Below are 26,935 nucleotides of genomic sequence, written 5' to 3' on the forward strand. Positions count from 1 at the left end.
TGTCAGGTGCTGGTGTTTCGTATAGCATGAGTTCAGTCAATCAACGTACACTTACGTAACACTGCTATAGGTGACAAAAAGCCCCTCAAGTCTCTGATATTCTAGTCTCTAGTCAGTGAGATGTTTTCATTGGTTTTATCTCTCACAATGTGAATATAGTGCATTTGAAATCACCATGAATATATATATATATTAATTAATGTGCCTCTTAATCTTTAATCATAATAACTTCCCCTCCCTCTTGCAGCTCATCTCTTCTCTGACGATGAGGGCGGAGCAACCTGTCTCTCACATGAGATCCACCAATAGCAAACCACAACCATCCAATTAATTCCACAAGCCCCGCCCACATTTGTTCTTGTTCCAGAATCCGCTTCCCTCTGATATACGTCACAATCGGGAATATATCATTCAAACTGTGCACAGGATGTGCTACGCATCAAAGTAATACTTGAGGTTAAAGGTTTGTTCAAATCCTGCACTTGCAAACACAAATAAGAAGAACAAAATGTTACGAAGGCTGCAGGATTCCTCTAATCCTCGACCAAATGCATGCTCTCAAACTGCCTTGTGAATGTGATTGTTGCCTTGTTATCATAGCGGTTATTTGTGGAATGTTGTTTTTCCTTGTATTGTTTCTCAAGGCAGTGCCGGGAACACTGGAATGTGGGAACCAGGACACGCTCTGTCATGAACGCCCTCACACACACCAAATCCAGTATCTACCGCATCTGCCACACAGCTCAACATTACAAACCACACAGATAAACAGATGAAGCTAAGGTTAACCTGGTGTGTCAGGAATGGCTTACGAAAGGGTTTAAAGTTTGTGCCACAGCAAATAGATCTGTTCTGGGCTGTACTACTATACTGTTGTTCACACCATTCACTTCTCTTAAGATATTCGATTTTATAGTATTATATTATAAAAGAGTTAGGGTACGTTTACCTAACAACAATGTACTTAAAATCTGAAAAGTTTTTCCGTGTTGGCGATGTTAGAATTTGGCGTATGTAAATAATGCGTCTCCGCTGGTTTTAGTAAATCTACACTTAGCAGGAAAAGCGTAAATAAACTCAGTATCTTTAGCAGCAAAAAGTCCGCCATTGTAGTTTTGGTTGTCAAGTACTTGCACATGAAATGCGCATGACGTCACCGTTTTCACAAGTTCATGTTTTTGTAGTTTACACAGATACAGTAATGGTTTTGTTTTCAAAAAACTTGAAACCCATTTTCAAAAGTTTTTATTTTCAGGCCCCCAAAACGCAGTTGTTGTGTAAATTAATGTCCAAAACGCATGAAAAGTTTTACGTTTTAAGTTGGAAATGGTGTTTCCCTAACTCTTGTCCTGCAGAGTTCAGCTCCAACCTCAGTCAAACACACCTGAACCAACTCATCAAGGTGATCAGGGCTACTTGAAGATCACAGGTGTGCTGGAACTGAAGTCTACGGGATGGTAGTTTCCAGGAACAGATACTTAATAATGTTATCTATAGGACTGCTCAGTAATGCTTTAAAGAAAAAAAAACATTCAATAACATACCAGAATGGAGCCGTGTGATTGGAGTGGAGTGGTTGAGCAGAAGAGGTAAGTCATTTAATATGTGAATCAAGAAAGTTTAAGAAAACATTTTTTCTGGAACTGATGAATCTTGCTCACTGAAACCAGGAACACATATTGAGGCAAGACACCACAGCTGATCTAACAGATATAACATATACTTCACCAGTTGATTCATCACAGTACACTAAGACATTTGTTGTGTATTACAAGTTTTCTGAAAAAAAAAAAAAAAACATTTTTTAAATACACATTAGTTTGCATTTCTTGAACGGAAATCTGAACATTGGTTAAAGCCAGGTTCTAAATGGTTTTATGGTGTTGACATATTGCATTTAAAAGGTTCTTATAAATCAGAAAATACTGTCAACAGGACTGTTTTTAGGATAAAATGTTATCAGAGTGGATGAAAATGAACAAACCCCTTGGTAAAAACATTTAGAGTATTGATAGGAATACAATTGTAAAGGTGCATGTAAAGTCAGTGCTGGAGATTTAAAAAACAAAAACTAATTTTGAGAACATAATCTTCATAATCTGCATTGTAATTGAACTCTACAGATTCGGATAAAGTATATTAAGATAAACACTTAAGTGTGCATTTGGGATATTTTCTTTTAAACAGTCTGAAAAAAAAGATGTTATGAATTGTATGGTGTCAAAATAGCCAAAAATCTTTAAAAAACAAACAAAAACAAAAAACCCTTGGTTTGCCATATTCTCTTGCCTTGGTGCTCAATTTGATTTCATGCTGCTTTTCAGTACTTCATTGAACACCATTACACATTAAAGCTTGCAAAGGCACATGATCACAGTTGAAAGTCTACTGGAAGAGAAATGCAGTGAGTGACCTCTGCTGGCTCCGACTGAGAATAACAGAAGCTTGACAGACGGGTCATTATGAGCTGGTTTACTGGGAAGTATACGAGCTACAAGATAACTTTGTATAAAAATGTCCTTTTGACTAAAAAAAAATAATTGTGTGTGAGTATCATAGAAAAATTACAGGTTTGAAAAGGAAATGATGACAGAAATATATCCTCTGTGTTACCATCGTTTTGCTTTGTGGTAGTTCATTTAATATTGTGCATTTGTATGGGACATAATTGAATTATATGGGCCAATGTTACGTACACTATACGGAGGTGTGTGTGTGTGTGTGTGTGTGTGTGTGTGTGTGTCAGATCCCATTAGACCCACATCCAAGATAAACTAAGTTTTATCATAGGCCCAGTTTACAGCTGGTATTAAGAAGCGTTTTGGTTGATCGGATGACAAGTGGACGAGGCTAAAAACAGGTGTAAACAGTAGAGTAAAAGTTTTTTTTTTTTTGCTTGTCCACTTTTGACCACTTCCAGAGGTAGTTAAAAACACATTTAACCAGATTTCTTTCGTAGTGTAAATGCTCATGTGTTAAAAACCAATGCAAAAGACTGACCTCATGCGTAAACATTATGGGAAGAGCTCTAGCCATGGGGTTTAAACTTTGTCAGCTGGAGACCCAAGTTTGGTTTGAAGACGAAAAACGTACCAAGCATAATGTTCTTTCACCATTCCTGATTTCTAACACGCACTCATTTCGTCCATTAGATCGAAATATCTAAAAAAAAAACATACTTTTACCCACCCATAGACACTCCCCTCGAAGAAATCAGGACAGAAGTGTTTGAAAGTGGACAGAAGACACTCTCCCTCGTCTACTTGTGATCCGATCCACCAAAACTCATCTTAATACCAGGTGTAAACAGGGCCTTGATTACAGGGCCTCAAAAGAGACCTGTATTGTTATTTTCGTCACTACCTCTCCGTGTCCAAAGAAAGAAACTTTAAATATGCAGACGCAAGACAAAACCAACTAACCAAATTACAAGAGAACGAGTAACATAGACAATAACAGTTAGCATAAAGTCAATTTCATATCTCATGTTCGAGGCCCATTGGGAATCAGTTGGAATCAGGGTTATTCTGTGGCCATAAGAGCCTGAGTAATCCACTAAGTCCTGGATTTGGCTCTCCAGCTGCTTCTACCACGTTTCTGACCTTGCTGGAAAGATTAAAGCAGTGGACATTTCCTGGCAAACGCCTCAGAGCAGAGAGACACAATAATCCACTATTAGGACAAAGAGCCCCACACACACTGTCAAAGAGTTTCCTGCATGTCTGACCTGCTCGGATAAATCATTCAGGACACATTCTTGCACTGCTTTCTTTTTTTAATTGTTAGTCTTTGTTTGCAGACATGTAGCATCTTGTAAAACACCTTCCCAGAAGTGCTATTAGCAAAAGGGAGAGGTTAATGCTATTTCTCCCACAAATGTTTGAAATGAATCAGTCAGTGAGACAGAAGAGGCTCTGATGTTAATTGTTGTTGATGGGGTTTGGATCACTGCTCCAGTTCATCTCAAAGGTGTTCAGTGGGGCAGATGGCCAACATGGCTGATCTTCAAGAGCTGTATATCACTGCACTCCGTAACATGAGGAAACTAAAGGGAACAGGCTCATGACTTCAAGCCAAGTTACTTTAAGAGTGCCTATTTGTAATTTATCCAAGTGAAAATGAAGTGTGCTTGTATTGAATGTGCACTTGTAGTGGAGCAGAGTTGTTGTAAATTCACCATGGCTTCATGGGGCTTATTGCTTTTATAAAATGGTTAGTCAATACAAATAAATATTATTTTAATATTTATTGCAGTGGCACAATACAATTTATTGAAGAGTAACTAACAACCGCTTTGAACACGCCTCTAGGAACAGAGCTATTCGTATTTGCAGATAATGTAATTTTAATCAAATAAAATGCCACATTTAAGTGTACTTAAAGAGTCACTTTCATGACTAGTACACTTTTATAAAGTGAACCATGTAATGATGTCAAATTAAAAGTTTGGTAACACTTTATTTTAGTGTCCTTGTTACACATGATACATGTAGTTACTGTAGTAATATAACTATAAATTATGCATAACTAACCTACACCAAACCCATAAATGCTTGTCAGAACATTCAGCAGTTCACTTTAACCATATTTCAAAGAAAATAAAAGTAATTATATGAAATTACATGTAAAGATGTACTTAGAATCCTACTTAAGTGGGTTAAATGTAATAATACACTAATTTAATATAGTTACATATTATTTTAATATTTCATTGAATTGAGTTTAAACTATAATACACTTTTATTTATAAAAAACATGCAATAAAACGTCTAAAAACATTACATTTACTATGGACTTACATATATTCTTTTAAAGTATATTATTTTCGTAACAAATGCTCTTTTTAAAAGTATGCTAAAGTGTACTTGTTTTCACAAGGGTATATACATTTATCAGATTTTATTATATTTTATGATATTCTCTCCCCCAACACTGTAAGGCCACAGCCAGAGACTCGCTCATCCAACCACCAGAGGGAGCCCTCTCCCAAATACTGACATCACTACACTCCTTGTACAAATACTTCCTGTTTATAGGTTTTAAGGTGTCATGACAGGAGAAATCGAATTTCATCTTTTGACATATAAGTTCTTTATACCATTAAAACATTCTGCAAGTTTCAGAGCGTAAAACGTCGTCATTACAAACTGAACATTTATTTAATCAAGATTCAAATTTTTTTTTTTTTGGATATTGCGGGCTTTGTGACGCCACACGAAGCAAATACATTTAGATATGACAGCCTATAGAGCTTATGTAGCCCCGCCCCTTTTCAGCGCTGCGCTCGTTGTCTTTTGTCTTCCGGTCTGTATTTTCACAGCGATCTTGCGTATTTATGAATGAATGGCTCGTTTTAAAATCTTCCCGGTCTACTGACATTTGTTAAGACATCTGCTTTAAACATTACAATCCTCATGATAACTTTCGTTAACTTTACATTAAGTAAATCCACTTCACCAGCTAATTACTCCTGGACAGCGATGCCATAGAGATACACAGAGTGACCGCAAAAGCGGAAGTTCAAAGACAATATTCTAAAGATGGCGGTGCCCTCGTTTCTCTGGTACATAAGGTCTATAGAGCAAGACATCAGTGAATACATCATCACACCATAGGCCCCGCCCACTAGCATTTAGTCGCTTAACGGCTGACATTTGTCAAAAGCAAATAGAAGCCATTATAATCACTGACGCTGTCTACACTGATACAGTATACAGTTTCTGACATACTCAACGCACTTGAGTCTGTCGACAACAGGACAAATGGAAGAATGAAAGAGCGTTCACTTTGACGGGTCCAGTTTAAACAGCTGGTTTGCATCTCTGCACAGACTTCAGAAGTGGATGGTTTATTTTAATGGCATCCCGAATCATGTCGGAAGATTATATGTTTGTTCAGAGCATTTGACTGAAGATAGTTTTGTCCTAGAGGCACAGGGAGACTGTATTAGATTTGACAGCAGCTGATTCAAAAAAGTAAGTAAAAGCTTTCATAATGCTTTGTCTGTAAATACGATTTTCCACATACATATTTGTAAAACTTTATTAACATTATAAGTGAACCTCAAGGAACATACCCCCCCCCCCAAAAGCCATGTGATTCCATTGTGAAGTGTTGCCCGTTCACCTGCCTCACTGAGCGTTTCCCCATGGTATCATTGTCTTCCCTTATGTTATGATCTTCTGCTTGTTTATTGGATTGACATTTCTGGATAATCATTTCTGCCTTGATTGCCCGTTGGTTACCCGTTACTGACCCTGTTTGTACCCATTGTTTACATCATGAAACTCTTCTGCAAAATACACTGACTCAACCTTGAGTCTGAGTTTATCAGAGTTCACAAACATGCTGAGTCTCTCATGTGTCAACTTGTGTGTTAAAACGCGTTAAAACGCGTTGTGTGTTAAAAAGTGTACCCAAATTTAGTGAGAACAGACAAAACGTGAAGCAAATACAGCAATGAAGTATTGAATCTCGTGTCTTAAATGTCCGCCTCTTGTGATTTTCCAGGGATCAGAGTAATGAACCCTTGTCTTGATCTGTTCCCCGTCGCCGCCTCCAGCTGTAGCCAAACCAAAGTCAAATAGGGAACAATTTCCATGTCACACAGTGGACGGCAGCTATAATTTCAAAGCACCTGCTCTGAACTGACATACACAGGGAGTTAGTCCAGACTCCTAATTATCATCAAGAGCATTTAAAGCAACATTATCTTGGGATTTGTTACACATTTCCATTGTGCTTATTAGCTGAAGATTATCATGTTTTTTGGGGGACACATTCAAGGAATACCATTGGACTGGGCGAGAGGTGAAATTAGGACCCTGCCAATGGCTATGCCATAAAAGTTGAAGATAAAAACTTTTAAACTGATTAGTGTGTTCGGTTTGGCCATGATAAGGAAGAAGCACTTTATATCAAACAGTTAAATCGACAGTTTAGCTATGACTGAGTGTATGAAATTGGGAGCCTTTAGATGAGTCATGCAAGACTCTCCGACGGCATTCATGCATTAGTTCAAACTCATGCAGGCTTTTTGTTGGGAGTGAGAAGAAACTGAAGGAGGCACTGAGTTCAGCAACATGAACTCAAATGAACTCTAACAACATTGCATGACGGCATTTATGAACAAAGCTCCATTGCCCAACACAACAGGAGCAAATTCCCTATTGTCCTCTGCATCACACCAACTTAATCTACAAACCGGAATATTCAGGTTCAGAAATTCCTGTCCCCATAAGCACCCTCTCTCAACATGCTGATTCAACATGGTGACAAATTCCTAGAACACTTCCTCAATCTGGCAGTCCAGTGAATGTGCTAACTGAAAGCGATAGGGCAATGCCTGCCCAGCCTAATACATCTTGCATGAAATACATTTGCACGTTTTGAAGAACACCGTTTTCTTTACCACTCTTGAGTCCATATGTGAAAAAACACCACATTTATAGTGAAATGCAGCACAATCCTGAAGTGACCGAACCAATCTGAGACGTGGGAACCGCAAGGCTTGCTAGCTCACGTGTGTAAATCTTATTTAGCTACCTGCCTAATCTTGTAGCAGAAAAGCCAATATTGGTGTTTGCCAATAATAAAGTCTTTAAAGGTACAATATGTAGGATTTTTGCAGTAAAATATCCAAAAACCACTAGGCCAATGTTATATATTTTGTTTAGTTGATTACTTACAATATCCCAAATGTTTCCAACTATGTCAATCGTGAGAAAATTGCAATTTTTTACCAAGGAAACAGGGCGTGTGAGCAGGGGTGAGGAGTCGCCGGTCAATGGCGTCATATCCGCGTAACCCCCCAATTTTCGCTCGCACTGCCATAGTAACCATGGCGACAGACGTGGACAACTGGGTTATGCCGGTTATGCCCGTTATGCCTAGCAGGACGCTCACGCTGTTGTTGTTTTGTTCAAACATTATGGACCATGGCAAGCAGACTTTGAGACAAAAAGAGGACTAAAACGAAGATCAACATCTTTCGAGATGCCGAGAGCTCCACGTCCGCGACTAACTTCGACTTGACAGAGACGCGAGTGTTGCATGTACTTTATTAGACAGGTGAGCAAATGTACATACAACTAATCAATGTTATGTAGTTCAACATGATGAAAAGTTAGAATATGATCTATATGTTATCTAGCTTAGTCTAGCTTAGTCTCATACAGCCAACACACAACCTAACTAACAACATTCAACACACAAATGCCGTTTAGTGTGATAGTGTAACTGTTAGAGCAAGTGAAACAGCGCTGCGTTACCTCAAGTTTAATTCGTCTAATAAACTGACCTGTGAGTATTAATTCAGCACTTGCGTGTACACTCAAAAAAATGATATGTTGGCTTTACTTAACTTTTTTTTGTAAACAGGTTCCACCGGTTCCACATAACTATGTTTCGTTAAACAAACATAATATGTTCATGTAACTTCAACATCATGGAATTTGGTCATTTTAAGCGACCCAATTAAACTCTGAGCTAATGAGATAATTAAGTGAATAATTGAGTGATGATTGAGCATTATTGAAGACACCTGATGTTAACAAGCAGAATCTCTGAATGAGAAAACCGGAATGTTTAAGTCACCATTATGGAGATAAGTATTTGTTTTAGTTGGGCTCTTGACCATTAACTTATTAACTTTAGATTTTGTTTGGTTGCTGTACATGAGTTATAACAGCCGGATGAACAATAAACAAAGGTCATCTGATGGTATTGGTTGTGTTTTAACATAATCATTATTTCATAATCATTTGACCTGAGTCACTGAACTTATATTAAACTGAATTTCTGAGTTAAGTTTACCTTATGGATAATAACAGCACTGTCATTGTAGAGCATCCTATTTTATTGACTTTTCAATGAAATTCAAATGATCAAATCAATAAATAAAAAAGAAACTTCCTAAAAATCACTTCAGTAGACACACACAGACATCAAGAATCAGCCTGTAAATCTCACCAATGGTGACAATTATAAAGCATATTGCAGTGCATTCTGGGTGCCACCAATCAAAACTCATTCATGGCTCCCATCATGCATTGCTGCATGAATAAATAATGAGCTTATGATCTGTTTGTCACCATTGCTGAGATTCATATGCTGATTCTTGATGTCTGTGTGTGCCTACTCTAAATATTTTTTAGGAAGTTTCTTTTTTATTTCTTGATTTGGTCATTTGAATTTCATTGAAAAATCTAAAAATAGTATTCTCTACAATGACAGTGCTGTTATTATCCATAAGGTAAACTTAACTCAGAAATTCGGTTTAATATAAGTTCAGTGATTGAGGTCAAATGATTGTGAAATAATTATTATGTTAAAACACAACAAATACCATCAGATGACCTTTGTTTATTGTTCATCCGGCTGTTATAACTCACAGCAACCAAACAAAATCTAAAGTTAATAAGTTAATGGTCAAGAGCCCAACTAAAACGAATACTTATCTCCATAATGGTGACTTAAACATTCCGGTTTTCTCCTTCAGAGATTCTGCTTGTTAACATCAGGTGTCTTCAATAATGCTCAATCATCACTCAATTATTCACTTAATTAACTCATTAGCTCAGAGTTTAATTGGGTCGCTTAAAATGACCAAATTCCATGATGTTGAAGTTACATGAACATATTATGTTTGTTTAACGAAACATAGTTATGTGGAACCGGTGGAACCTGTTTACAAAAAAAAGTTAAGTAAAGCCAACATATCATTTTTTTGAGTGTAGTTCGGTAGAATGAAATGTCCTTATTCCTTTATATCCGCGGGACTCGCGTTGTGTGTGGCGCTGGTATACGTCTAGCAATCGCGCCCTGCTTCACCACAGTCATATTAAAATCATCAAAGTATTCACTCATCCATAAAAGATCCATCAGCTTGACGACAAGATCCATAATTATGCTTAATGCGGAATATACGTCATTAATATACGCCTTTGTTATTGTAAGAGGTTAGCGACCCCTGGTGGTGAAAAATCCTGCATATTGTACCTTAAGTCTTTTCAAGCACACACTTACATATTTGTCATTATATGCTTTGTAATGCTGTGATTTATCTTGGAGCTGATTGATTGTTTTGATTCATGGCTTTCAACTGTTTTCTAAATATTTCCTATTTGAAGAAAATGAGTAGAAAACTATATTTTCTGAATCAAGACAACCTATAAAGTGGGCTAAAAAAAAGAAGTTAAAAGCACACTGACCTGTGGATTCTACAGGAGAATAAAGCATTGCTTATTATTTTTTAAGCTTGTGGTGTGTCTATCTTGTTGACAGAGCCGGACAGTAACGGAGTACATTTACTTGAGTACAGTACTTAAGTAGCCTGACTTCGTCATACTCATATTCTAGTCAGAATGTGAGTCTGATACTGCTCCATAGGGCTTTGATTATGAGGCGTGTCTTAACCGAACCAGGAAAAAAAAAACTCTGCACTCAATTGGATAGACCTACAACCAATGAGAGCAACGCAGTAAGTCCACTACTTTGCATAGCACAGTTGTCAACAGAACTCAAATGCACGCACGCTGGAAGTAGTAAAATAACGAGTGTTGCTTCTTTTACTTGGTCCTCTATGAGTGCGACCAAAGGAGAAACCACAACGACCACAGGGCTTTCATTGCGTCCCATCTTCTTAGTGACCATCGGAGCCAGCTGATAAATTAAACTTTTGCCGAATCCCATAGGAAGGACGGCAAACACATCTTTCCGATCGACAAATGCCTTGATTGCAGTTCTCTGTTCGTCTTTTAAAATGAATGCGCTGTCGATTTCTTTTACAACGGACGCGATAGCGGGATCTATACATCTCAGTTCTCCAGCTGCAGTCATCTGTGAGGGAAACCAGCGCTCTTTGATAACGTGAGGATTACGTCCCTGCAGATCATCTGTCCATCCTCGTATAAAGCCCGCCCTGGCAATTTGATTGGCCCGAACATTTTTTGACCGATCATAATTACTCCTCAATGGATCGAGTCCAGACCGAACTTCCCGACCAAAAAATGTTGTGGGCGGGGTTCGGGCTGGCATCCAGGCTAGTACTTAAGTACAATTTTGAGGGATCTGTACTTTACTCGAGTATCATTTTTGGGGATTACTCATGACTTTACTCAAGTACATTTGAGAGGCAAATATTGTACTCTTTACTCCACTACATTTCTATCCATAACCGTGAGTACCCGTTACTTCTAAAAAAATAAAATAAAATAAAAAGAGGAAACCCTCAATTTGTTGTTTCCCTCTCAAACGTGATTGGATTGTGCAGGCGCCACTGATTGGGACAGCCTATCAGCAATCACCTTCAGCTTTCCGCCAAAGTCAACTCATGGTCAACAACATGGTCAGATTTAGATAAGAGACAAAACAGATTCAAATGTGGGTGCAAAAAATCCATTAAAACTCTAGCAGAGGTTTGTCAGAGCGTTGCCATTGTGCATTGCCTTGTGGGCAAGTGAGAAATGTTAAATAAAGCAACATGGTAAAAAGATGAAAATGACTTGAATTAACTTTCAATTCCTTTTAGATTATCAAAGGTATTAACATTAAAATTTTTCATAACTCCATGTAGGACGTTTCTGTACATAAATGTAAGCACGGTTCGCGTACCTACCCCGAAGTGATAAAATAAAATTCTGAATCAAATTTATAGGCAAGACAAGTAGTTTGTTTAGGCATGTTTTGTAGGGAATTACAAACCTGCACACATATATTCGAACACACATAACTATAGAATCAGTTCTTAATGCACATGTGAACGCCATCAGCGTGTATCACAGGTTCAGTTTAAAGTCTGTTTAGAGAGAACGCCGTCGTCTTAGTGGCCCCTAATTTAATAACAAATGATCATTTTGATGGAAGAGAATCAATCAAAACTAACTTTAGCTGGAAATAACATTATTCAAGAATCGCTATAAAGCCAAAACAATTTCTGTTACCGTAAATTATGTTTATCTCTGTAAAGCTGCTTTGAAACAATCTACATTGTTAAGATGACTTGACTTGACACTGTGGCAGTAGTAATGCAATATTTAGAAAATTTACTCTTGTACTCTTGATACTCAAGTACTTTTAAAAACAAGTACTTCAGTACCTTTACTTAAGTAGACATCTGACTGTAGTACTTTTACTTGTACTTGAGTAAAATTTAGCAAGGGGTATCTGTACTTTTACTCAAGTAACGAAGCTGTGTACTCTGTCCGCCTCTGCTTGTTGACTAGCATTAGCATTGGTATTGGTGAGCTTGAGACCGCTGAAGAGCAGAACCGGCGCAAACGCAATGCAGAATTCAGACCGAATGCAATGATAGGATGTTCTGCCTGTCAGTGTATGTATTTCCATCCCTCCGTACTGCTTGTGCAGACATCACTCTTAAAATTTCCTTGGTAGTCCGAAATCAGCTTATTGAATCTTAACTCCGAAAACCACTCGTTTCGGATTTTGTCACATTATGGCTTAATAGTGTGACGAAAAACCGCCTCTGTTGTCTTATCATCGCCTACTTCTACATTATTGCATCTTTGGCCCTGCCCACTGGTGCGTTAGTGAGATGAGAAGAGAGATAAAGATAACATTACCTTCCAAATGGTCCTAATGCTAGAAAAGTGCTTATTTATTTCAACTATGTGAATATTTCAGTCGAGCAGTATTAGTTTGACTTTTAATGTAAGATATGGACCTGACAGTAATCCCACAACATTTAAGTAACCGTACAAATGACTAATCTGTGATCATTAATTTCTGATATGATTCATGTACATTTACTGACTTCACAGTGTTTCTTTTAGTAGCATAAAAATAATCTATTATTTTTATTGTGATTAAATTTTATACAGAAAATGATCAAAAACGCTCCCTTTATAATCGCTGGAGCTGTCAATCAAACAGCACGAGTTTATCAGTGACTGAGTTCTGGACTCTCGCCAAAACTCCCATTTATAATCAATGACGCTGTCTACACTGCACAATGAATCTCTTATTTACTTTGTGTTGCACTGTTATTTATGATGAAAGCATTCGCGAGTGTACAGAAATCAACTCAATAACAAGATCACTGTATTCACGCGCTCAACATGAAATTGTGAAATCATGTTGCGGACATTACACAGTTCATGACCCCTTTAAAAAGAAAAGCAAAAGCACCATACACATCACAAAGGCATCATAGCAGTAGTCCATATGACTTCTAAGTCTTCTAAAGTCAGTCAATAGCTTTGTGTGGAATTAAAGCAATTATTCTTTTAAATATTTCCTTTTGTGTTCGGTTTTTGGGTGAATTATTCCTGGAAATTGTGAGATCCAGACAAGGATGCCAAGTAAGGAGACCTAAACAGAGGCCACTTTTAGGAGGTCTTGTAAAGACCAACTTTGGAAAAGATGCTCGAAAAATCATTGGGTGTGAGGGATTACGTCTGCCTATATAGCCCTTAATGGCATTACCTGATCTCTTCCCTCGGCTCCTGCCTGAGAGACTAAAGATCCTTTAAGCTGACCATACAAGCTACAGGTTCATTAGACCGAAACAAACTCCCTCTAATTCAGTCCTTCAGTTTGCTTTTCCATCACATGTTGATTATAGTGCATTCCCTACCATCGCACTCCGCAGGAAGACTGCTGTTACCATCTCAAAGTGATAGAAACTAGTGGACTTGTGATTGACCATGCAAAACATACCACCACAATGCTGCTTATAGGCTCAAGATCCCACCAAGTCTGTATGATATTCTGGTGTAATGTCCTCTTTATCATCTGTCAGTCATAAAATGGTAAGTCTGGTTGCTTAGCATTATGTTGAACATTACAATAATGATAGTGATGGTTGCATTAACCAGAGGAACAGTAGAAAACGTATTGGCTATGATAACAATGAAAGATTAGATAGCTCTTACCTGGAGGGGTCTTTGGTATCGTTGGACACATGAGAGCTTGAAAACTGGACACGCACAATTCACTAACACTCCCCATGGCCTCAGATTGAATGTTTGTCTGGTCTTTCGTTGCTGCTTTTCTCCCTTCAGTGCTCGGGTCATGCAACACATGCCAAAACCAGCGTGCCTGTCATGTCTCAGTATCTCACAGCGTTTGCTTGTGAGTGTGTTGTGCCTTGCTTGATAATCCCAACGTCTCTGTGACATGCACTCTCGGTACCTCACAATTTCATTCGTGTGTTTGTTTCCTCTTTCTTAACCTGGCACAAGAAACTGCAACACTTCCCCTCTCGCTGCTAATAATGTCTCGCTCCACTTCTACTCTCCTAATCTGCCTCTTTCTCTCTCACACACACACTTACTATGAGATATTCTGAAGTCAGCATACACAACAGCAAACAGATTAAACAGCAAAGAAAATTTTGTCTGTTATTCTAAAAGGACATCATTTTTTCAAATCAACATGAATTTGACCCATATTCCAGTCTTCCTAAGTGAACAACATATTAATGGACACTATCCCGAATAAACAAAGGCAAGATTGTACTTCATAATGTTTTATCAAAATGTAATAACTTGTTTCTCCTCTGAAATGACTTTCTCAGATCATGTGGGCCATTGCATAAACATAACCCAACAGCAAAAAGCCATTTGTTTCAGCAGTTCTGGTTCCATTCTGGTTGGCCCACTTTTTGCCATTCAATAGTGTTTCGCTGTTTTTCCTTACTATTGGCATAGTGCAGGTTAATCTCTGTAACATGATCTGATGATCTATTGTTATTTTTCTTTCTCCCATTTTATTGGCTTAAAGAAAGGAATATTTCACATATGTGTAAAAATCTTAAACAAATGTTTGATTTTCCATGTTGTAAAAGTTGTTATAAGATTCAACGGATGCTTTTTTACAATGCAATTAAATGTATGATGAAGTTCCCAATGAAGTTAGGAACCGTTCTGACTCCGCCCACTTTTGCCATCCAATCGTTTCTCAGTATAAAAGTAAGGCCCGTCCAACATTCTTATTCATTTTGAATATCCTAGAAATACATCATATTATCAAAGTAAAATGAGATAAGATGTATTGTTTTGACTTTTTAATTTTTTACATAATTTATTTTTTATTTTTTTATTTTTCTTACATAAAATCAACCTATGCCAAAGAATGTCAGAGCGTAATAAAAGGTCAGATCATGTAGAAATAGCACCTTTATTCTACAGATATGTTCAATTCCTTTCTGTAAAAACTTATTAAATTGTACATATTTTGTTGTCAGTTCCATATCATGTCTGAGGTTGGCATTGTGATCTAATATTATGTTATAATAAGAACACATTATAAAGATTGGGTAACATTATATTTTGCAGAGTGCTTGTTTCACATATTACAATAGTAATAAGTTTAACAGTAAATTATGCATAATAACATGCAACTAAACCAAACCAAATCCTACACTAAGAACATACACTGTAAAAAAAAATATGCCTCTCCAACATAAACGTTTCTAGTGAACCGTTGCACCTAAAATTTTTAGTTGGCCCAATTGAAGTTACGGAAACCAACTTTTTTGTGTTGTGCTGACTACACGTGCATGTAGACTGAACTTGAAAAAGAATGTTGTGTCAATTAAATATTTTCTGTTGACTAAACATAGCTTGTTGGGTTCGGCCAACTAAAGTTAAGTTTTCTAAACTACATCCAATAAGTTCAGCCAACTAAAGAAAATCGAATTTTAAGTCACCATTATGGTGATCAGTGTTTGCTTTAGTTGGGCTCTTGACCCTTAAACTGTTAACATTAAATTTTGTTTAGCAGTTGTATCTGAGTTATAACTGCCAGATGATCAAAGAGAAAAGATGATTCCGATGGTGTTGGTTATATTTTGACATAATCATCACTTGAGAGTTTTTTTAGTGATTCTATAGCAAACGATTTTCAGCATTTTCAGTATAGTCCAAAATATTTCTTAAAAGTTTTTCTGATCAAAACACTCAGATTTTTTTTTTTTTTTTTTTTTTAGACACTGACATCAATAATCAGCCTGTGAATCTCAACAATGGTGACAATAATAAAGCATGTTGCAGTGCATTTTGGGTGCCACCAATCAAAACTCATTCATGGCTCCCATCATGCATTGCGGTATGAATAAATTATGATCTGAAATGTCTTAGTAATATCCTTTTCCTAATTGAATATTCTGTTTGTCACCATTGTTGAGATTAATACACTGATTCTTTGTCTGTTTATAAGAACAACTTTTAAGAAATCCTTTGGATTGTTTAGAAATTTCTAAATTTTGTACTGTAGAATCACTGTGATGTTGTAATCAACATTATACATTTAAAATCAGAGATTAGGCTCTAAATGAGTTTTGTGATGCAAGTCAAGTGATGATTATGTCAGAACATTGCCAACACCGTCAGATCACCTTTTCTCTTTGATCATCTGGCAATTATAACTCAGATACAACTGCTAAACAAAATTTAATGTTAACAGTTTAAGGGTCACGAGCCCAACTAAAGCAAACCCTGATCACCATAATGGTGGCTTAAAAATTTGATTTTTAAAACACCACTTTAGTTGGCTGAACTTATTGGTTGTAATTTAGAAAACTTAACTTTAGTTGGCCGAACCCCAACAAGCTATGTTTAGTCAACAGAAAATATTTAATTGACACAACATTCTATTTCAAGTTCAGTCTACATGCAGGTGTAGTCAGCACAACACAAAAAAGTTGGTTTCCGCAACTTCAATTGAGCCAACTAAAAATTTTAGGTGCAACGGGTCACTAGAAATGTTTATGTTGGAGAGGCCTATTTTTTTTTTTACAGTGTAGTTAATTATTATCACTCAGTACTTAAATATATAATTACACTGTAACAATGACACCTTAAAATAAAGTGTGCCCAAAGATTGCTTTATGAAATGAAAGGGGAAGAATAGTTCAAGTTGTGAAAATAAAATGTATTATTTTCACAACTTGTCTACCACAACTGTTCTTCCCCTTTCATTAAAGCAATATCCTGCATATGAACATGCACTGAAATGCAGTGTGCAACTCTGTAACAGTGGGATCACTCATAGAGACACTGTTGATGTCTTTCTTTAATGTCTTTCCCTTCAATGACTGCCATCAACTGTGCCTGCATTACTGTGAATCACCCAGCAGTCGCATAACTAACACGTTACACGCCTCAGCCAATTACCGTTCAGACTGTCTTTCTGTCAATCACAGTCAAGAGAGTGAAAAATCACGAGTGCAGCGAGCAAAAGAAAGAGGCTGAGGGACAAAAGTGTCATGCGTGAGCTGCAGAGTCAGGGAACTGAAATGCTGCAGCCGCACGTCAAACCCGACACAGGACAGCAGACTGTCTGTCAACTCAGCAGCTCTGCTCACATCTGACCTTCACCTCCCTCTGAGCCGACATTCACTCGCAAGCACACGGGCAACAGTGGCACCTTCTGAAAGACGAGAGCAGTGATGTACACACATCTGAGCAATCAATTTACATGACAACAGTCCTTTGAGATTATTATGATTATATTTATACGCCATCTTGGAATTATATGGTTCTATCTGCATTCAGAGCAGTTTTGAGATATTGAGTTCCAAAGTGTTTGCCTTCCATTCGACTATGTAGATAGCACCTTTTTGTTTTCTAAATGAAAAGTCCCAAAACGTACACAACATAAAAAAAAACATCACATAATGTAAATAAGTTGTCACAGAATAAGAATATGTGAATAGCTCAATTTTGACAAAAATGTCAGATAGAACCTTATAATTGATGACCCATTGTTATTTTCCTTTCTCCCATTTTGGTGGCTTAAAGCAAGAAATTTTTCCCATGTGTGTAAAAATATTACTCAAAAAGTTGGATTTTCCATGTCTTAAAAGTAGTTATAAGATACAACAGATGTTTTCTTTACAATTCAATTCAAACTATGATGAAGTTACCAATACAGTGACAAAAAACAAAAAATCTTGCATTTGCAAAATCATTTCACAATTCCAGCTGAGCATAACTATAGGGGAAAAAACTGTATTAACTTTAGAAATGTTCATGGCTTTTCTAGATATGTTAAAGCTTTTATTCCATTCCATGCAAATCACAATTTATGATTCCAAGTTAGTCAAGAGTGTGGGAACTTTGGATATACTTTGTATATTTTGTCTATCCCAGGTCATCTCAAATTTGTTGCTAAATCACAAAATGTATTTTATTTGTTTATTTATTATTTATATATTATTCCTTTCTTTTTTTTCAGTATTCTGAAAATGCTGATGAAATGCATCAGAAGACACTTAAATTATGCTACAACGCTGCCCCTCAGAGGCCATCAAGTGTCAAAACTACTGCTGAGAGTCATTCAATTGTTAGGGAATTTTCTTTGGTAATCTCCTCAGCTCAATTTCACACTGAAGCCTTTCCTTGGAGATCCAAAGCTGATACAGCAGAACTGTGATTTTAGTAACTTATTTAACCCAGGGGTCTTCATGATCTCGGAGACTCGCTGTCCTGAAGAGTTTATCATCAAAAAGTGGAAGTGACATGTGAAGGGCAAGTATGGTAACCCATACTCGGAAATTGTCCTCCGCATTTAACCCATCCAACCGTGTGTGTGTGTGTGTGTGTGTGTGTGTGTGTGTGTGTGTGTGTAAAGAACAGTAAAGGAAATTTGTTTTGATGAAAACAACCATACAAAACATTTAGAGCTGCTCTCTCATCAACCTCTGTCAAACTGTGTTTTTGGTGACATTCATTGGCCCCTTAAATAATTTGTATCCCAAATACTATCCTTCTAGTCTTTTATCTCACAAAATATGTGATAATTTCAGGTATACTCATTAGCCACAGTGCTGTGAAAAAAATGGATAATTATAAAAAAAAAGACACCTAATAAAGTTATTTCTGTCAAAGAAAGCAATTCCGGGTACTGAACACAATATTGTTCCCTTTGTGTCACTCACTTGGGAGCCCCAAACATCTGACATTTTTGTAAAAGCCCATTGGAATTGGCGTGTGGAGTTTGCATGCCTGGCCACGCACCTGGACATACGGGTATATAAGGCGGCCACCGTGCATCAGACACTTCATCTTTGTTCTTCGGAGCCTATGCACAGTATCTCTTCATGAGAAGCTATTTCCATTCACATTGAAACTGCTGCTGGAACCAGAGCACACATCAGCAGTCTCTTTCAGCATTGGCACAGATAAGTGCAGGGAGTTCCCCTGTGTGCATCAGTGGCATTCTGAAAGAGACAAATTTCCTCAGAGGAGCGAATTCCTCTAAAAGAGCCTCACGGCGGATACGTCTTTTTAAAGACCATGTCCTTTTGAATGTCCTTCTTTCTCCCTCAGCAATTGCTCTGTCTTCAGTGTATGGGCCGCACTCATGATGAAACAGCGTTTGTGGGTGTATCATGCTCTCGCTGCGAGAGCATACCCATGGGAACATTGTGGTCGCGAGTAACAAGGGATTCGCCATGAGTAACAAGGGATGCAAAGGCTCCCGACATGGCTCCCTGCCACAAACTGCCCACTTCGGGTACACCGGGGATCATTCCGTCGGTGCAACTAGTACAGAGTCTGGACAAGCGCTTCCCAGTCCTTCATGCTGGCTCATCAGAAGTATCCAGTTTGGCAATGCGATTTCAGTTTTTCAGACGCCTGCCCAGGTCCAACAGAGTGCCTTCTACCTCATTACGAGCCGAGAAGCGAGAACAGAGCAGTTCTCTGGTCGGAGATCGCTGTCCCTCCTAGTGAAGGGCGTGATGGAGCCTGTCCCTCCGCCTGAGATGAAGAAAGGGTTTTACTGCCATTTTTCTTTTTACAGAGGTGGGTTGAGACCAAATCATAGATCTGCAAGTTCTGAATCTGGCCCTTTACAGACTCCCTTTCAAGATGCTCACACAGAGACACATCCTCTCATGTGTTCAACACCGAAATTGATTCGCGGCAATAGACCTAAAGTATGCATAATTCCATGTTTCGATCCTTCCTTGGCACAGACCGCTTCTATAGTTTACCTTTTGAAGGATGAGCATATCAGTACAAGGTCCTTCCTTTTGGTTTGTCCCTTTCTCATCACATCTTCACAAAGGTCGCAGAGGCTGCCCTTAACCCACTAAGGGAGGTGGGCATTCGCATACTCAACTACCTTGACTAATCCTAACCCACTCATGAGATTTGTTAAGTGCACAAAGGGACCTGGTCCTCGATTGGGACCTCGGGTCAAGTGCAAAGCATAGCTTTTCTCGGTGTGGAGTTGGACTCGATCACCATGAAAGCATGTCTTTCATAAGACTGTGCATAGTCAGTGCTGAACTGCTTGAGACTGTTTAAGAACGTACCACTCAAATACCACGGTCACAAAGCTAGGGTTGATGCATATGAGACCTCTTAAACATTGGCTTCTGGCTTCAGGCTTGATTCCTGAGATAGGCATGGTGCAGCGGCACACATCATTGTGGCCATCACACCGGTTTGTCACCATTTATTCAGCCCTTTGTCGGACCTTGTGTTTCTACGGGCCTACGGGCTAAGTGCCCCAAGAACAAGTGTCCAGTCGTGTTGTTGTCACAACAGATGCCTAAATGACAGGGTGGGGTGCTGCATGCATACCCTCTTGGGATCTTTCTCTGGTCTCACAGGCTTTACAGAAAGATACATTTAAACCCTTACAATCAGTTGAGCTTAGTGGCCTCTCTTCGAAGACTGTCCTCCTGATTGCATTCACCTCTGTCAAGAGGGTGGGGGACCTACAAGCCAAGTCACCTTTATTTATATAGCACTTTATACAATACAGTTCATTTCAAAGCAGCTTTACAATGATAACAGGAAAATTATGCATTTTGGCTGTGTTGATTTAGTTCCACTGTAAAGATCAATTAATAAATTAGTTTATTTAATCTATTAAGCACTTCTGCAAAACAAATGATTTAATTATCCAGTTCAGTTCTCTTCTCATACAACAGCATCAGTACCATCAGATCAATAGTATTGTTGAATATTAAGCGAGAGGGCACAAGCCTTCTCCACTAGTAAATCTTGCCTGTAATTTAGCCAGCATACTCTCATGTTGTCCTGAGACCCTGGGCTGGATATGTGTCTTAAGTTCTCACTACTCCCTACAGTGGTGAACTTGCAAACAATCCCTCCTGATGAGGGATGTCCCTGTTGTGTCCGCTGCATGCCTTACGCATGTACCTGGACCCAAGGGCGTAGGTTTAGGGGGGGACGCTAGGTACTAGTCCCAATCAATATTTTGAGATGACAAATTTGTCCCCACCAATATTTAGCAAGCTCTTTTGAACTGCTATTTTGATATTTGCGCTGCATTGGATCTTTGCGCTGCTATTTGGATCGATTCCAACGGCCAGGACGACTATACAGTACAAAACGCCGTAATTTGATTGGCGGCGGGGTATCTGACAGGCTACACGCGCGGGCCGGGACTACTTTTTGTGCTTGCACTCACTGGCAGCTAGCGGGTGGTGTGTGTGTGTGCGCGCGTGACGACACCGACGGTAAGTTACCTGAGCTGTCTGTCTCTCTGACTGCCATATACAAAGGCCAGAGTAAAACATTTTAATATTCCGTTTTTTTGCCCCTTTTTGTACTTTGTAGATCATGTCACCTAAGAAGAAGAAAGGGGACATACGAAGCTTTTTCATAAAGCAGAGTGTAAGTAGGCAAAATAACTAGCCACACAAATAACTAACTTAGCAGTAGTAGTGACTGACCAGGCTTTTTCAAATGCAGATTCTACTGTGGAAAATAGTATTAACTGGTGATCCTGGTTACCCAGGATATTGTTACAGTTAAACCTAGCTTCTGCAATCTTTCACGGTTAGGAGCATTAATTAGGGGTGTGCAGCACAGACTCATAGAAGTCGCGCTATCATGATAGAATGCTACGTTAGCAAGTCACTGAATGTTAATTAGCCTACCTTAACTTAGAATCTTGCAGTCAATCAACATAAACAATGGATCATCTGAGACATTTTTCGTTTCTACATTCTGCTTATGTAATGTATTTGTGAGTGCAGCCTACTTGCTAGACACATGTGCTGGAAAAACATGTTGGCAATGTTAAAAAGGCAAAAGTTACCACTGTTGGTTATTCAAATATAATGAATCATTATTTGATTGATAATATCCATTCCAAATAACAATATCTGGTAGGAGTTTAAACTTGCTAGCCATAGGATAGACTGCAAAATTAATTAACCATTTTGTATGCAGGAAAGACAGCATCAAACCACAACAGATTTACATTTATTCATTTAGCAGACACTTTTTATCCAAAGCGACTTACAATTGAGAACAATAGAAGCAGTAAACCTAGGATAACAATATGCAAGTTTTATGACCCTTCCCAGTTTAATCTAATGCACTTTTTTTTAAGAATAGAATATATCAATAGAATTTGATATAGAATAGAAGATACAATTTTAGTATTAATAGAATACTGTAATAATGGATAATAATAATAATGGATTTGTTAATCCACAAAACCATGTCCCCTTCATATTTAAATTGCTTTGAAATATAAACATGATGTGTTGAATGCATACTATGATATGTGTGTATTTTATTCATAAGTTTATTTAATTACATATAGGAAACTCTGACATCTTGTGAAGGTGTCATAGAGCATGTTGAGGAAGAAGTAGCTGGACCTTCAGGGCTTCAGGTGGGGTCTTTATGAACTATGAATTATTATTGAGTAAAGGAAATCATGCATGTTAAAAGTTTTGAAAATCATGTCCCCTTCATATTTAAATTGCTCTGAAATATAAACATGATGCGTTGAATGCATGTTGTGTGTGTGTATTTTATTCATTAGTTCACTTCATTATGTAATTACATATAGGAAACTCTGACATCTTGTAAAGGTGTCATAGAGCATGTTGAGGAAGAAGTAGCTGGACCTTCAGGGCTTCAGGTGAGGTCTTTATGAACTATGAATTATTATTGAGTAAAGGAAATCATGCATGTTAAAAGTTTTAAAAACCATGTCCCCTTCATATTTAAATTGCTCTGAAATATAAACATCAAGTAGCTGGACCTTCAGGGCTTCAGGTGAGGTCTTAAAGTGATAGATCATCTTAAAGTAAAGGTCTTAAAGTGATTATGTGATGAGATATACTACTATTGATTAATAGCAAATTATTAAATATAAATATAGTCTACCTGTTTTATTATGTGAAAGTGAAGTGAATTGGTACTAGTATAAAAGGATATCAGTGTGGATAAAAACCAGGGTGTGTTTTGTTTGCTCTTCAGGAGACAGTCAGTGAGAGCAACAGCGATCCTCAAGCAAGTCAGTGTAGCAGTGTCCTGGACTTGGGAAGCAAGCCATACCAGCCTGATCCAAAATTCATAAAAGTACAGAAACTTAGAAACAAGAAGTTAAGGTTTCAGGCAAAGTGGTTTAGTCAATATCCATGGCTGCATTATAGTCCTACATTGCAGAAAGTTCTTTGTTTTGAGTGTGTCAAAGCATACACCATCAAAAAGACCACTCTAGAGAAAAGAAATGACCCTGCCTTTTGCTCTAATGGGTTTAACAATTGGAAACATGCCGTAGAATGCTTTAATCGTCACAAGAGAAGCAAAGCCCACCATCATGCCATTACTGTCAATGCACTGGAGCAAACTCCAGTGCAGACACAAATATCCAGTTCAATGGCTAGATTACAGGAGGAGGCGAGGTACTGTCTCGAGCAAATCATGGGCTCTTTGAGATATCTAGCAAGGCAGGGAGTTGCCTTTCGAGGACATGAGGTTAATGAGGGTAATTTTTACCATCTTGTGAAATTCCTTGCAACCAAGGACCCTATTTTATCCTCTTGGTTCAAACGTTGCCATGATTATATCAGTCCACAGTGCCAAAATGAGTACTTAGCTTTATTTGCCAACACAATTGTGAGGGAAATTGCCTCAACAATCAGGTCCTTGTCTGTGCTACAGTTTTCAATCATAATGGATGGTACTCAGGATATACAGGGGAAAGAGCAGGTTTCCATATGTCTCAGATATGTGGATCAAGACCTTGTGCCTCAGGAAGTATTTGTGGGATTGTATGAGGTGCTAGGGACAACAGGTGAGCAGATGGCTAAGCTAGCTATTGATGTGCTCCTGAGATTGAATATTCCAATCTCTGGCTTGCGAGGTCAGACTTACGATGGAGCAGCCAATATGTCAGGGAAATTCTCAGGCGCACAGGCAGTGTTGAAGAGAGAACAGCCATTGGCTTTGTATGTGCATTGTGGTGCACATTGTGTGAATCTTATAACACAGAGTGCTTGCTGTGCCTCTACCTTACTACGTGACACATTGCAGTGGGTCCATGAGCTTGGAACTCTGAGCAACCAATCAGGGAAATTCAAAGGGGTATTGGCTAGCCATCTAACATCTGAGGGGCCTACCAAAACAGTTAAACCTCTGTGTCCAACTATGTGGACAGTGCGTGGTCAAGCTGTTGATACAGTTCTTAGCCAGTATGAGGCTGTGTTGTGTAGTTTGGAGGAAATGGCCTCTGTTGGTTCTCCAAATGGCACTAGAGCCAATGGTCTCCTAGATCGCTTCCAGAAGGGTAAGACTGTTCTTGGACTGCTGGTAGCATCAGAGGTGTTGGGAGAGCTTGAGTGCTTAAACAAATCTTTGCAAAAACAGTCCCAAACAGTTAAAGGCATGCAAGCTGCTGTTGACTATGTTAGTTCAACTCTTCAAGAAAAAAGGAGTGAGGAAAAGTTTGCAGAAGTGTTTGAGAAGGCAGTGTCAATGGTAGACTCCATGGGAATTGAACCTATTCAACTCCCTCATCAAAGAAATCCCCCCAAAAGATTCACTGGCGGGGCTAGTCAGCATAAGCCAAAAACACCAGAGGAATACTATAGAATAGAATTTTTCAAGGTGTTGGACAGTTTGGGCACTGAGTTCAAGGAACGGTTTAACCAACCAGACTTACAGAAACTGAAACAGATCGAGAATGTTCTCCTCACTGGGCAGATGGATGATGTGATTGTACAGTATCCAGAAATAAACAGGGATATTTTGAAGGTTCAGCTACCAATGTTTCTTTCAAAGCATTCAATCACATCAAGTGATGAAGCTGCGTGCATTCTGAAAGCAATGCCAAGTGAGGTGAGAGGCTTATTTGATGAGGTTGAAAAGCTTGTTAGGTTGTTGTTGGTCGTCCCTGTGGCCTCAGCTGAAGCTGAACGAAGCTTCAGTGCACTGACGAGACTGAAAACTTGGTTACGATCTACCATGTCTCAGCAGCGCCTTAATAATGTAACTGTATGTCATGTACATCAAGAGGCCCTTGACAAAGTGGACCTCAACGATGTAGGCCAACAGTTTGTATCTGTAAATGACAGACGTAGGCATCTGTTTGGAAAGTTTAGATAAAAGGAAGGAATCAAGAAAATGCAGTAAAATGTGGAAAGTAGCCATAATGTAGTTATACTTTTGGGTGCCAAATAGTAGAATAAAGATGTTTTTTTTTTTGCTTTGTTTTTTTGGTTTATTATTATGCTCCAAAAGTTCTCAAAGTCTACCTCTTGCAACAGTGTTTTTGTGTAAGTATAAATAGGCTACTAACGTACATAGTAAATTATGTTTGTTTGTACATAATAATTTATGTTAAATAAAATGTTTGGTTGTTCAGCATTACACAGTCTCAGGTTTTTATTTTTTGAGAGTGCATTTTTGAGATTATACAGTTATACTAGCTCTTTATTGACAGTATACAGGATGGTGTATCGGGGTCAGGATACAATATAATGAGATGAAGTAGATTCACTTCTGTATTGTGATATTCTGTATTGCCAGCAGTCTGAAATGATAAAGGAAATCGCCATTAAAGCACTGTTACTTATCACTGTTACTTATGGGGTGGGGGGTGGGGGGGGATGTCCCCACCAAAGCTGAGACCAAACCTACGCCCTTGCCTGGACCATATGCAGAGCTTCAGGAATTCTGAGTAGCTCTCTGACTGCTTCAGAGGTCAGCAGAAGGCGAAGGCTGACTCCAAATAGAGACTGGCCCACTCGATCGTGGACACCATTCCCTGGGCTTATCACACCCACCAAGGTGAACTGTGCCCATTGGGAGTGAGAGCTCACTCCACTAGGGGTATCGCAGCCATGTCGTCTATCTCTGTCACCAGTTGCTGTGAAGCCGCTTATGCATATGAGACTGCTTCAGCATTGCCATCAGGCTTGTTAGGTGGAGCCCACCACAGAGACTCTTCCCAATGTAGTACTCCCTACCGGTGAGTCCATAGGATGTATGTTCCACATAATAACTTCCCTCTTGGGGTAGGATGTGGTCTCCGTAGTGTTCCTTTCTCAATGAGAAGGAGAACGCTTCTCAACATTAACAACAAGGTGTACTCGGTTGTAAAATAAAAACTCAGAAGAGGTCATATGGCCTGAGTGACCTCTCCCTGGAGATGAGGAGGTCCCCTTGTTAGGGAGACCTGAGGTCATTAACCCTGGGTGTCGGAAGGTTGCGAGTTGGTATTGCTGCACTTGCTGTTAGCACGAGGAGGCTTGCCCACATCTGCACCGTGACACAGTTCAATACTAGTGACATTTAGGATATAGACCCCGTCCTCTAGTGTTTGTCATTCGACACAACCTCAAAGTGAGCAACAGAAAGTTACTGGTATGATATGAAAGTTATCTCAGTTACTGGTGTAACTTCCATTCCCTGATGGAGGGAATGAGACATTGTGTCTCTCCTGCCACAACTTGAAATGTCGCTGAGGGGTTGTGATGCCATCTCGGCTACTCAGAACAAACCTGAAGTGTGTGATGCACACTGGCCACCTTATATACCCATGTGTCCGGGGGCGTGGTCAGGCAGGCAAATTCCACACACCAATTTCAATGGCATTTTCTGATCAGAGGTGTTTGGGGTTCCCAAGTGTGCCCCCTAGTGTCTCTCATTCGACACAATGTCTCTTTCCCTTCATCAGGGAACGGAGG

General features: G+C 38.8%; 1 protein-coding gene across 2 annotated transcripts in view; it reads right to left on the minus strand.

Annotated features, from left to right (window-relative positions):
- The window catches only part of cyth1a (cytohesin 1a), a 75,260-nt gene that overhangs the window by 43,673 nt on the left and 4,652 nt on the right, over positions 1-26,935 (minus strand). Inside the window, exon 1 of one of the 2 annotated variants that reach the window (XM_056261928.1) lies at positions 13,893-14,076. The exons of the other annotated variant lie outside the window; for it this stretch is intronic. Within the exon in view, the coding sequence (XP_056117903.1) occupies positions 13,893-13,968 (76 nt within the window). The 5' untranslated portion in view covers positions 13,969-14,076. Of the gene's footprint in view, positions 1-13,892; positions 14,077-26,935 lie in introns of those variants that run through there. 2 annotated transcript variants of the gene reach the window in all.

The sequence above is a fragment of the Rhinichthys klamathensis genome, unplaced genomic scaffold (assembly GCF_029890125.1).
Source record: "Rhinichthys klamathensis goyatoka isolate OS25496 unplaced genomic scaffold, OSU_Roscu_1.1 h1tg000189l_1, whole genome shotgun sequence".
NCBI classification, from domain to species: Eukaryota; Metazoa; Chordata; class Actinopteri; order Cypriniformes; family Leuciscidae; genus Rhinichthys; species Rhinichthys klamathensis.